Here is a 13,167-nt window from a genome sequence, read left to right on the forward strand (position 1 = left end):
GGTAAAATATGATTTAAAGGCATTTGTAGTGATGAAAGTGTTAACAACTTGCTTCAGCTGACAAATCTCCTTTTTACTTACCCAATTCAGATTGTCAGGCTAAATGTATGATAATAACACAGAGTCCTAGAGAGGCAAAGGAGAAAGCCACAGAGGGTCACGGTAGTTGGAACTAGATAGTTTTTTTCCTGCCTATTTAGGACCCAAGTCATTGTTCAACAACAACAAAAAATTTATGAAAATATTCTCAATGATGCTTTTTATTTCCCTTTGAAGAGAGAAGGCAAACAAAAATAGGCAGATAATGTGATACTAATGTCAGCGGTTTTCTTTCAAAATCTTTCTGCCTTTTTTTTTCCCCCTCCACATTAGCAAATGTTTGAAACCTAATTTTGGTATCTTATCATCTAATCTTGTTAAAGAGATTTACCCAGGAGTGGGATATATTGAGTGAGATTATAAATGCATTGTAAAGTAAATTACAAGGTCAGGGCAGGGAGTCCATTATTCAGACAAGTGCTTGAGTGAGGCTGGCTTGTTTTGGAATATGAGTGTTTGGGGCTCCTGAGAAGATGCTGCCAGCTTTTCTGACTTGCTAAATGGAAGAATCATAATTGATTAATTCCTCATTCCCACTTTTTAACTCCATGGTGAATTTTTTCCTTTTTCGAGAGTTACTGACAAATACTACCTGTGGCCTTAAGGAACTCCTCTTAAAAAGGAGGACTAAAGTGTATTTCTCATTTGTGCTTTATACAGTGTCTTTTTTGGAATTCCTGGGAAGTTACTGATTTTTCTCATCCTAGTCCTTTGGCCACCAGCATCTGAGCCCTTTTTAATGCTGAGTTGACTGGTAAACTGTTAGTTACTCCCTTGTTATATGTGTTTTTTAGTTTAGCTATCACCGAAAAGGAATGATTGGGAAGTCAAGCTGGCCCCTCTTTGCCACAGCGGCATTTCCCACTCTCGGGTTCTTTTCAGCGAGAGAGAAATAATGTGACTTAAGCAGGGCCCCTCTCCAGACGGCTTGGCTACTGGCCAAAGAGTTGACTAGCTGAACTGTATCTTTCTGTTTCTTTCTCAACTGGAGCTGAGGCTCAGCTGAGGGCGCAGGATGTTGTATAATTTGGTTCACGTTGTTAGCCTCTCAAAATAATGAGGAGGAGGCTAGCGTAGCATTTCTCAGCCTGCTGCCCTTCATGGTGCTGGCTGCTTTAACTGTTCTTAAACTAGGATGCTGTGTCTGCTTAAGTTGGCACTAGACACTCCACCTGACTTCTCTAGACTCCCATTTGTTTGACTGGGGTGGACAACTCCTAAAGATTTGAAATGCCCTGTTGGTTAAATCTGAATTAAATTTCTCTATTGAGATTTTTTGTAACAGCCCTTGAGATAAAAATGGGAATCCCCGTGGGGTGTTGTGGAACCAGAACTGGGACTAACTGACCCTCACACAGGCTGGGGTTGTGAGGATGTCGCTAGTCTCTCTTCCACGTAATTATTTCATGAGTACCTTCTCATTTTTAACAATATCAACAATTAGTGTGTTTCAGGCTAAGATTAAAAGCATCTCTAGGGCCACAGAGAATTGTAATGAGTTGACCTTCTCTTTTTTCATATCTCCATGAAATGATTGCCTGTTTAGACAGTTCACCTGCCACCCAGGGGGATTTAGGAAAGCAGGAAAGTTTCCCTTAGGCCAGCCTGTCCAAATCCCTCACTTAACGGACAAGGAAAACAGAGGCACAGAGATGAAATGGCTTGCCCCAAAACACAGCTGGTGAAAGACTGGAAAGTTCAGAAGATGTTTGCTGAATTTCTCTAGAATGTAGGGATCCTCATCCTCAAGCTTGAATCGGTCTAGATCTTTCTACTTTGAAGACTGGATTTAAAATTCTTAGAACTGAGTCAAATGGCAGGAAGACTGATTTGACAAATTTTTATTGGGCACCAACCTCCAGATGTGCCAGCACCATCTAGGCACAGGGGATAAGGTCAGTGAGGGCTTAGGCCGTGGGGTTGAGGGCTGGGGGCAGGGAAGGCTGGAGGTGGAACATAAATAAGCAATTGCTGATGCCCTCCTTGGTGATTAAACATTGATGTTGGTGTTGTATTATTTTGCAGGTAAAGATGAGCCCAGCAGCTACACATGTACAACTTGCAAACAGCCATTCACCAGTGCATGGTTTCTCTTGCAACACGCACAGAACACTCATGGATTAAGAATCTACTTAGAAAGCGAACACGGAAGTCCCCTGACCCCGCGGGTTGGTATCCCTTCAGGACTAGGTGCAGAATGTCCTTCCCAGCCACCTCTCCATGGGATTCATATTGCAGACAATAACCCCTTTAACCTGCTAAGAATACCAGGATCAGTATCCAGAGAGGCTTCCGGCCTGGCAGAAGGGCGCTTTCCACCCACTCCCCCCCTGTTTAGTCCACCACCAAGACATCACTTGGACCCCCACCGCATAGAGCGCCTGGGGGCGGAAGAGATGGCCCTGGCCACCCATCACCCGAGTGCCTTTGACAGGGTGCTGCGGTTGAATCCAATGGCTATGGAGCCTCCCGCCATGGATTTCTCTAGGAGACTTAGAGAGCTGGCAGGGAACACGTCTAGCCCACCGCTGTCCCCAGGCCGGCCCAGCCCTATGCAAAGGTTACTGCAACCATTCCAGCCAGGTAGCAAGCCGCCCTTCCTGGCGACGCCCCCACTCCCTCCTCTGCAATCCGCCCCTCCTCCCTCCCAGCCCCCGGTCAAGTCCAAGTCATGCGAGTTCTGCGGCAAGACGTTCAAATTTCAGAGCAACCTGGTGGTGCATCGGCGCAGCCACACGGGCGAGAAGCCCTACAAGTGCAACCTGTGCGACCACGCGTGCACACAGGCCAGCAAGCTGAAGCGCCACATGAAGACGCACATGCACAAGTCGTCCCCCATGACGGTCAAGTCCGACGACGGCCTCTCCACCGCCAGCTCCCCGGAACCCGGCACCAGCGACCTGGTGGGCAGCGCCAGCAGCGCGCTCAAGTCCGTGGTGGCCAAGTTCAAGAGCGAGAACGACCCCAACTTGATCCCGGAGAATGGGGACGAGGAGGAAGAGGAGGACGACGAGGAAGAGGAAGAAGAGGAGGAAGAGGAGGAGGAGGAGCTGACGGAGAGCGAGAGGGTGGACTACGGCTTCGGGCTGAGCCTGGAGGCGGCGCGCCACCACGAGAACAGCTCGCGGGGCGCGGTGGTGGGCGTGGGCGACGAGGGCCGTGCCCTGCCCGACGTCATGCAGGGCATGGTGCTCAGCTCCATGCAGCACTTCAGCGAGGCCTTCCACCAGGTCCTGGGCGAGAAGCATAAGCGCGGCCACCTGGCCGAGGCCGAGGGCCACAGGGACACATGCGACGAAGACTCGGTGGCCGGCGAGTCGGACCGCATAGACGATGGCACTGTTAACGGCCGCGGCTGCTCCCCGGGCGAGTCGGCCTCGGGGGGCCTGTCCAAAAAGCTGCTGCTGGGCAGCCCCAGCTCGCTGAGCCCCTTCTCCAAGCGCATCAAGCTCGAGAAGGAGTTCGACCTGCCCCCGGCCGCGATGCCCAACACGGAGAATGTGTACTCGCAGTGGCTCGCCGGCTACGCGGCCTCCAGGCAGCTCAAAGATCCCTTCCTTAGCTTCGGAGACTCCAGACAATCGCCTTTCGCCTCCTCGTCGGAGCACTCCTCGGAGAACGGAAGCTTGCGCTTCTCCACGCCGCCCGGGGAGCTGGACGGAGGGATCTCGGGGCGCAGCGGCACGGGAAGTGGAGGGAGCACGCCCCATATTAGTGGTCCGGGCCCGGGCAGGCCCAGCTCAAAAGAGGGCAGACGCAGCGACACTTGTGAGTACTGTGGGAAAGTCTTCAAGAACTGTAGCAATCTCACTGTCCACAGGAGAAGCCACACGGGCGAAAGGCCTTATAAATGCGAGCTGTGCAACTATGCCTGTGCCCAGAGTAGCAAGCTCACCAGGCACATGAAAACGCATGGCCAGGTGGGGAAGGACGTTTACAAATGTGAAATTTGTAAGATGCCTTTTAGCGTGTACAGTACCCTGGAGAAACACATGAAAAAATGGCACAGTGATCGAGTGTTGAATAATGATATAAAAACTGAATAGAGGTATATTAATACCCCTCCCTCACTCCCACCTGCCACCTCCTTTTTTCATCACCCTCCCCTTTCCCCATCGCCCTCCAGCCCCACACCCTGTAGGATTTTTTTCTAGTCCCATGTGATTTAAACATACAAACAAACAAACAGAAGTAACGGAAGCTAAGAATATGAGAGTGCTTGTCACCAGCACACCTGTTTTGTTTTGTTTTTTTTTCTTTTTCTTTTTCTTTTTTTCCTTTATGTTCTCACCGTTTGAATGCATGATCTGTATGGGGCAATACTATTGCATTTTACGCAAACTTTGAGCCTTTCTCTTGTGCAATAATTTACATGTTGTGTATGTTTTTTTTTTTTTTAAACTTAGACAGCATGTATGGTATGTTATGGCTATTTTAAATTGTCCCCGATTCGTTGCTGAGAAAACATGTTGCTGTTTCCAGTTCCGTTCTGAGAGAAAAAGAGAGAGAGAGAGAAAAAGACCATGCTGCATACATTCTGTAATACATATCATGTACAGTTTTCTTTTATAACATGAGGAGGGAAAACAGTCTTTGGATTAACCCTCTATAGACAGAATAGATGGCACTGAAAGCAGATCTCTACAAGCTAAATGTCTGTCTCTAAAGGGTTAAATATATCAATTGGAGATGAAGGAAAGGCCTTGAATTGACAAATTAACAGAAAAATAAAACAAGTTTATTCTATCATTTGGTTTTAAAATATGAGTGCCTTGGATCTATTAAAACCACATTGATGGTTCTTTCTACTTGTTATAAACTTGTAGCTTAATTCAGCATTGGGTGAGGTAATAAACCTTAGGACCTAGAGTATAATTCTATATTGTATTTCTCACAACAATGGCTACCTAAAAATATGACCCATTATATCCTAGTTAATCATCATTTTTCCCTTTCGTTTAATCTTGTAAGCAAAACTGATTATACCAGTATAAAAGCTATTTTGCTCCTGATGAGAGCTTAAAAGAAACGGGCTCTTTTGCCCAAAGTTTTATTTTTTTTAAATGATGATTAAATTGAACGTGCAACGTGCAAAAGCTCTGGAACACGATGAAATACATTAGTAAGGGATTCATTTTATGAAGATAACTTGTTTTAAATAATGTCTTTTGAAAAAAATTCTGGCACCAGAAGAAATAGATCCAGATCTACTTGGTTGTCAAATGGACAATCAAACGATAAACTTTAAGACCTCGAATAGCATGTTAAAAAGAAGAGACTGACAATAAGGTTTGACAGAGGGTAACAGAGGAAAAAAAAATGTGATTTATTAGCACAATGTGGTACTATTTGCCATTTTAAACTAGAATAGGTGTATAAGCTAATATTGATACAATGATGATTAACTATGAATTCTTAAGACTTGCGTTTAAATGTGACATTCTTAAAAAAGAAGAGAAAGAATTTTAAGAGTAGCAGTATATATGTCTGTGCTCCCTAAAATTTGTACTTCATTTCTTTTCCATACACTGTGTGCTATTTGTGTTAACATGAAAGAGGATTCATTGTTTTTATTTTATTTTTTTAATTTTTTCTTTTTTATTAAGCTAGCATCTGCCCCAGTTGGTGTTCAAATAGCACTTGACTCTGCCTGTAATATCTGTATCTTTCCTCTAATCAGAGATACAGAGGTTGAGTATAAAATAAACCTGCTCAGATAGGACAATTAAGTGCACTGTACAATTTTCCCAGTTTACAGGTCTATACTTAAGGGAAAAGTTGCAAGAATGCTGAAAAAAATAATTTGAACACAATCTCATTGATGAGCATTTAAAAAAAAAAACTAAAAAAAAAAACTTTGCCCGCCATTTACTTGACTAATGAGCTTACTTACTCGGACTCAACATTGCAAGCGCTGTGAATGGAAAACAGAATACACTTAACATAGAAATGAATGATTGCTTTCGCTTCTACAGTGCAAGGATTTTTTTGTACAAAACTTTTTAAAATATAAATGTTAAGAAAAAAGAATTTTTTAAAAAAACACTTCATTATGTTTAGGGGGGAACTGCATTTTAGGGTTCCATTGTCTTGGTGGTGTTACAAGACTTGTTATCCATTTAAAAATGGTAGTGGAAATTCTATGCCTTGGATACACACCGCTCTTCAGGTTGTAAAAAAAAAAAACATACATTGGGGAAAGGTTTAAGATTATATAGTACTTAAATATAGGAAAATGCACACTCATGTTGATTCCTATGCTAAAACACATTTATGGTCTTTTTTCTGTATTTCTAGAATGGTATTTGAATTAAATGTTCATCTAGTGTTAGGCACTATAGTATTTATATTGAAGCTTGTATTTTTAACTGTTGCTTGTTCTCTTAAAAGGTATCAATGTACCTTTTTTGGTAGTGGAAAAAAAAAAAGACAGGCTGCCACAGTATATTTTTTTAATTTGGCAGGATAATATAGTGCAAATTATTTGTATGCTTCAAAAAAAAAAAAAGAGAAAAAAGTGTGACATTGTACAGATGAGAAGCCATATAATGGCGGTTTGGGGGAGCCTGCTAGAATGTCACACGGATGGCTGTCATAGGGGTTGTACATATCCTTTTTTGTTCCTTTTTCCTGCTGCCATGCTGTATGCAGTACTGCAAGCTAATAACGTTGGTTTGTTATGTAGTGTGCTTTTTGTCCCTTTCCTTCTATCACCCTACATTCCAGCATCTTACCTTCATATGCAGTAAAAGAAAGAAAGAAAAAAAAAAGGAAAAAAAAAAAAAAACCAATGTTTTGCAGTTTTTTTCATTGCCAAAAACTAAATGGTGCTTTATATTTAGATTGGAAAGAATTTCATATGCAAAGCATATTAAAGAGAAAGCCCGCTTTAGTCAATACTTTTTTGTAAATGGCAATGCAGAATATTTTGTTATTGGCCTTTTCTATTCCTGTAATGAAAGCTGTTTGTCGTAACTTGAAATTTTATCTTTTACTATGGGAGTCACTATTTATTATTGCTTATGTGCCCTGTTCAAAACAGAGGCACTTAATTTGATCTTTTATTTTTCTTTGTTTTTATTTTTTTTTTTATTTGGATGACCAAAGGTCATTACAACCTGGCTTTTTATTGTATTTGTTTCTGGTCTTTGTTAAGTTCTATTGGAAAAACCACTGTCTGTGTTTTTTTGGCAGTTGTCTGCATTAACCTGTTCATACACCCATTTTGTCCCTTTATTGAAAAAAATAAAAAAATTAAAGTACACAATGTAAGCTTCTTGTGTCCTCATTTGACACACTCTGTAAATTACTTTCAAGAAAATAACAGGTTTTAAGAGAAGGCCAGTCAGTCTTTTTCAAGATTATTTCTATGGGCATTTTGATGCGTGTATTATACCCTAAAGGAACATAAAAATACTTACTATATTAAAATAGACATATCTCAAGCCATGGAAATAGTTTAGACTTTATAATTCTAGAATAATTTTCGAGAAATGGAAAGTGTTTTCAGTATGATGTTAAAAACTTCCCCTCCATCTCTTAGCAGTAATCCATTCAGATATAAATGAAAAACTTCCTGATAATAGCATCTTAAACCTTTATTCCCTTTGGATTTTTTTTGTGTTCTTGTTGTCTAAAAGTTCTTTTCTATTCTCCCATCATGCCCTATCTTAGAACATAATGTAAAAAAGTTGTTTTTTTTTTTAATCAGCTCTTTTGTTTCCACATAAGAGTCTTTCCTCATACCAAAAATAATCCCACCCCTCAAATCTAAAAATCCAGAAACAAAAGCATCAGGTAAAAGAGAGAGGGGGAAAAAAAAAAGAAAGCAAGTAAGCAAGTAAGCAGTAACTAGGAGTTTAGCCAGCTTTGGCCAAACCTGTGGAATCAGCCACTAATTTCCTGAGATATATGGCGGTTTGCTTTGTGATTCTGAGATCCTAGGGACCCTAGTTGGGACAGATGTTGTAGCTGTTTTTATAGGGTCTTCCTGGTTGATAGCAAATGAGGGTGGGAATACCCTTCAATTATCTTTTGGCCAACCAACAGATTTATAAAATGAAGCAACGTCTTTGAAAAGCAAGTTAGGTCTGTTTTAAAAACCCCTACTTAGAAATCTGTGTTGTCAGTTTTACAAATACTGCATGTTGCAGCATCTATTTGCTTTATTAAACACATACCTCTGTGACACTGTCTCCCTGTTCCCAGTGTAGATGAATGGATACGACATTGTTCTTCTTTTTGTAAAAAACAAAACAAAAACCGTTCTGTTGTCTTGTGGTAGCATTTCTGTTGCTCAGTTCTTATGCCCTGGTGCCTTGTGAGGTGGCCTTTTCACAGAATGCCTTTTATCTGAGGCAAGAATTGTTTTATCTTTCTAAAATATAGAGAAAGTAAGTGTATTTTTTAAAAGTCTGTTTGGGTGGGAAGCAGAGAGTGGAGGCAGAGAGGAATCTGGTAAGAGATGATTTGGGAGAGCATAAATGGTACAGGAGCTGGGATGGAATGAGGGGGTACTTGCAGAACTTGATAATTGGCAGTGAAGTGAGGGGTGATATATGTGTTTTAGATGAGTTTAACTTCACAAGTGAATCCAGAATGCTGTTCAAGACAGATAGAAATATTCTTCAAGTGCCATGCCAGTTTCAGACATGGTGACTTTGCTCCACCATATTAAATGTCCATAAAACCGCTGTGTATTCCTATTACTCTTTTATTAGGCGCTCTGAGTACGGCTGTGCAGGTTTTATATACAGTATTCACTTAAATTTTTCAGTATATGATGCTCTTAGTGTAATTAGGTTTTGCATCCTGACAGACAGAATTAATGGTGGATACTGTATGCTTGTATGCTCAAATTTCTTAAATGGGGAATGGGGAGGGTGCAAACATCTGGTGATAAATCACAGATTATGTTTGATTTACATGGTCCCAAAGTTAAATAAATTTATTGGGAGACAGGTTCTTCAGGGTTCTCAGTCTCCTGACTTATTGAAGCCCTCTTATAAAATATTATTTCTGAAGCTGCGTGAACAATAGAAGCCTGAAAACCTAGGCAACAAGAATATAACTTATAAATGACATCTTGTATCTGGAACCCTAAAATTAAAAATCTTAATATAAAATAACAAAAAACATTTCCAACAGTAGGGTGAAGTCATGATAAAGCTTTAAAACGAGGAATTGCTAAGGACATGAACACATTTCAAAATTCTCAACTTAAGTTTATGTGACACCCCTGATGTGTTGAATGCAATGTTCTCTACATACTTGAACTCCTAAAGCTTAACATGTTCCTTTTTATCTTCATTTTGAGAACAATTTAATAAACAGGAATACAGTAAATACTATTTCTCACAGATTTTAACCCAGACACTCTCCAGCACATGTACTACCTTCATCCTGAAACCAGTAACTCTCCTCTCTCTGCTTAGGACCTACAAAAAGAGTGAGACGAACATATTTTAAAGGTTGCTAAGAAGTGAGGTGAACGCTTGGGTCTTCGTTTGTACCAGCAATGGCAGGAAGTGTGAAGTAGCTGAGCTTTTCCCAGGGCATTCTGTGATAGAACTGTTTATTTAAATACCATTTTTGTATATGCAATAAGTTCATACTGTATATATTCACAATGCTTGAAGTGAGGACTTGAAAGGAAGTGGCGGCGGGGGCTAGATATCATTTCATTTGGAGAAATAAGGAAATGAGCTGGTTTATTCACAGACACTAAAAGTTTGTTAAAAGGTACTGGGATATTTCAGGCCTTCCTGGAAAGGAGTTGAGAAGCCTCAGGCCCCATTCTGTCCTGCTTCAAACACTTTACTCTCAGAGAGTGAGGGAGGAAATAGCAGTGTTTTCGTTTTTTAAACCCCTCCCCGGCTCCATACACACAAACATGATTTCTTATGACTGTGTTGTAGTCGTGTGTTCTTCATTATGATTCTGTTACTCCATTGTCCCTGGGCCTGGTGTGTTCAAGAATGTACACATCCTATGCTCTTTTTTTCAGACTACTTCCCATTTAAAAAAAAAAAAAATTGTGGGACTTTTGCTGGTATGAGGATGGGATTAGCAGTGTTCTTTAAACCTGCTTGGAAAAGTGTTTTATAAAAGACTGTTAACTTTTAAAAGGCATTAGCCACTTAGCAAATTTTCCTAAGTGTCTCCTAAGGCCCTGCAGCTTTCCCAATTAACAATAAATGAACCCATTTTTAGAGCCATGGACATCAGAACACATAGATGGAGCTGGGATTATGTACATTTATTCCAGGGTTGCTTTAGCTACAAATTGTAGACATGGGTTGGTGGGTCTGTTCTTTTGCTTGCTGTCATCTTGTTATCCCATTAGCCCGCTGTTTCATTTAGTAAAACACATGGCCAGTGAATCAGCCTTTAAGGGGATGGGCCTATTTCTCTCTCTCTCTCTATTTCCCAGTGTCATTCATGATCATGGGATGCGATCAATTCCTCCCTTTCACATGGGAAAGGAGACCGATACAGTTCACGTGGGTCCATTGTACTCAAGAACCTAAACTTGGCTGAAGGCAACTCAATGGTTGATCCAAATACTGTTTTCCCTTTCTGTAAAGTGATAAAGGGAGCATTTATCAGGTCTTTATGAGATGGCAGAAAAGGCAAATTAAGCCATTTCCCCAAAGTCTATCCTTTAAAGTAGGACCCCCAAACCCATAGGGGGGGCTGTGCTTTTAAATAACAATGGATGTGGTACATGCCCATGCTAGCTATACTTTGTCTGTTAGGATTTTAAATATTGGTAGCAGGTCTGACAAAGGGGTTTGATGGGGGGTGGGGTGGGTATCAGCGAAAGGGGCCTCGACGACAGTGACTTAGGGCTGGGCTGGGAATGGAATTCCCAAGAGCCCACCTGGACACAGCAGGCCCCTCAGCCCAGGTCTCCACTGCTCAGGGTGGGGGGATTCGAGAAAGCAGCTGAGCTCCAGACCCTGGGCCTCCTGCGGCGCCAAGTCAGGGGAGAGGAGGCCCCAGGCCCCTGCTTCGGGTCGCCATGGCAACGAGGCCTGGAATGCCACAGTCGTAGCCCTCTTCCTCGGCACATCCGGACTCCCAGTTCTGCTGCTTCGAGTCAATGTACAAAGCAAGGGAGGAACCCTGGAGGAAAATAACCACTCCCTTCTTCCCTTCACCACTGCCTTGTCCCCTTACAAAAAAGAAAAAAAAGAAAAGAAAACTGCATGTTTGAAAGAAACTACAGGCAGTTTTTGGTGCCATTTGGGAGCAACTATTTTGAGCTCTGGTTTCCTCTTCAGAGATTTGTTCGCCTCTTGTAAATCGTTGGCTGCTTTGACGTTGAACTTGATGACATTTCATGTTTTCGTTGTGCTGCTTTTACATCAATTTTGAGTTTTTTGTTTCTTTATAATTTTATTATTATTTTAAGGAAATGTCCCCCTCCCTCCTCCTTCCCCTGTTCTCCTCAACCAAAGGACTGTTTCCTACTCAGTTTTCTCAGTCATAAGGGAAAGTGTTTCCTTCCAGGTGTGTCCCCAGCTTATTAGGACTGTCCTATGATCGGGGAGGGTGTCCGGGTCCTTTGGGGGAAGGCGGGGAGGGAGGCATGGGGAAGGCACTCAGAGGTCAGAGATTTGGGGGAGGTGGGGGAGATTGAGTTTGAAATCATGTTTAAGATGCCGGTGGCTCAACCTGTGCTTGATTTAAGTTATAATTTTAAAAAGCTAGTTAGAGAACAGAAAATGACTGGGCCAAGTCACACCTGTACTTTTTTTTTCCCCCTCCTCTGTCTCCAACCTCTTTCTAGGTTCTTCACACACCCCCATTCGGCGTAGTACCCAGAGAGCTCAAGATGTGTGGCAGTTTTCGGATGGAAGCTCGAGAGCCCTTAAGTTCTGAGAAAATTTGAACCCCCAGGGGCGGGGTGGACGCGTGCCGCCCAGCCGACATCTGCGTGGTCTGTCATCCTGCTAGTTTGTGATGTTTTCTGACAGTAGCCTCCAAGAAGCCGTTGTGCGAAGACAGAGTCCTGCAGTGTCCTTCCTGCCCGGGCCTGCAGTGCCATTTTATTTATATTTTTTAATAAAAAGTAAAAACAAAAAAACAGACCCACATTGGAACAGTGAATCAGTCCCATATTGAGGGCCCATGGACCATCGCTGTCCTGAGTGCCGTCCTGGCCCTTCTGAGACCAGCCAACCTAATTCCCCGTATTGTGGAAATGAGCATGAGTCCCCCAGACCCCTTGTTTCTATACATTCTATGTTGTCTTTTAAAAAGTGTGCTTAACATTGACACAATAAATGTTGGAGCTTTAGGTGGTGTTTGCTTGTTCTTTAATTATTAATGCTTATAAGACAATGTAGCCGCTTAAGACGGTATTTCTGTACCCGTTTTTGCAGACACCCATCGGGTGGGAAGGAGGAACAGATTTGAGGAATGGGTAGGAGGCGTAGGAGGGGAAATAGGTTACTGCTTATCAGATGGCATAAATTTTCAAGGAGAATCAAAATGCAAAACTTGGGAATAAATCATAGCGATATCATAATTAATGTAGTAGTAGTGTTGCTGTTTATTAACGCTAAAGTGTGGTTTTCCTAACTGTCTGACATAATTTGCATACCATTAAATAATGCATAATATGGCATGCTGAATTCTGTTTTTCAAAGAAAATAAAAATTCATTATGAAATGATGGTGTTATGCGAGGGCTAGAACTTTTGAAAACCCACGAAAGATTGATGATTTGGGAAGACATCTCCCCGTGTGATATGTCAAGGTCATGTTTCTCCGTGAACGGTGGAAGCAGCAGAAGGGACTGACAAATCTGATTGGGGTCCTCACTGTGCCCTCTCCCGAGAGTGAAACTTCAAATTGCAGAGAGATTAATTGGCTGCCCAGCATGCACTGAGCACGGATTAGAGGACAGAGTTCCGGGTTCTCGGGAGGGTAGGGACCAAATAGGGGACATTGTTCTTACCCTCCCACGCCTGGTCTATGAACATTAATTTTGTGGTCTGTCCAGATTGTCACACTAAACAAAAAGATCTGTTAGCTGTCTGGGTCCATGATGGCAGAGACT

At 42.2% G+C, this 13,167-nt stretch overlaps 1 protein-coding gene across 13 annotated transcripts in view; it reads left to right on the forward strand.

The window, feature by feature from the left end:
* BCL11A (BCL11 transcription factor A) overlaps positions 1–12,403 on the forward strand; it is a 99,154-nt gene extending 86,751 nt beyond the window's left edge. For 6 of the 13 annotated variants that reach the window (XM_033407255.2, XM_049695768.1, XM_049695766.1 and 3 more), the window contains one exon: positions 2,125–12,403. In XM_033407255.2, the coding sequence (XP_033263146.1) occupies positions 2,125–4,145 (2,021 nt within the window). In that variant the 3' untranslated portion in view covers positions 4,146–12,403. The remainder of the gene's footprint in view (positions 1–2,124) is intronic. The other 7 variants (XM_049695772.1, XM_049695773.1, XM_004280664.4 and 4 more) reach the window with 3 other exon arrangements.
* The last annotated feature ends 764 nt before the right edge of the window (positions 12,404–13,167 follow it).

This window comes from Orcinus orca, chromosome 13 (assembly GCF_937001465.1).
Source record: "Orcinus orca chromosome 13, mOrcOrc1.1, whole genome shotgun sequence".
NCBI classification, from domain to species: Eukaryota; Metazoa; Chordata; class Mammalia; order Artiodactyla; family Delphinidae; genus Orcinus; species Orcinus orca.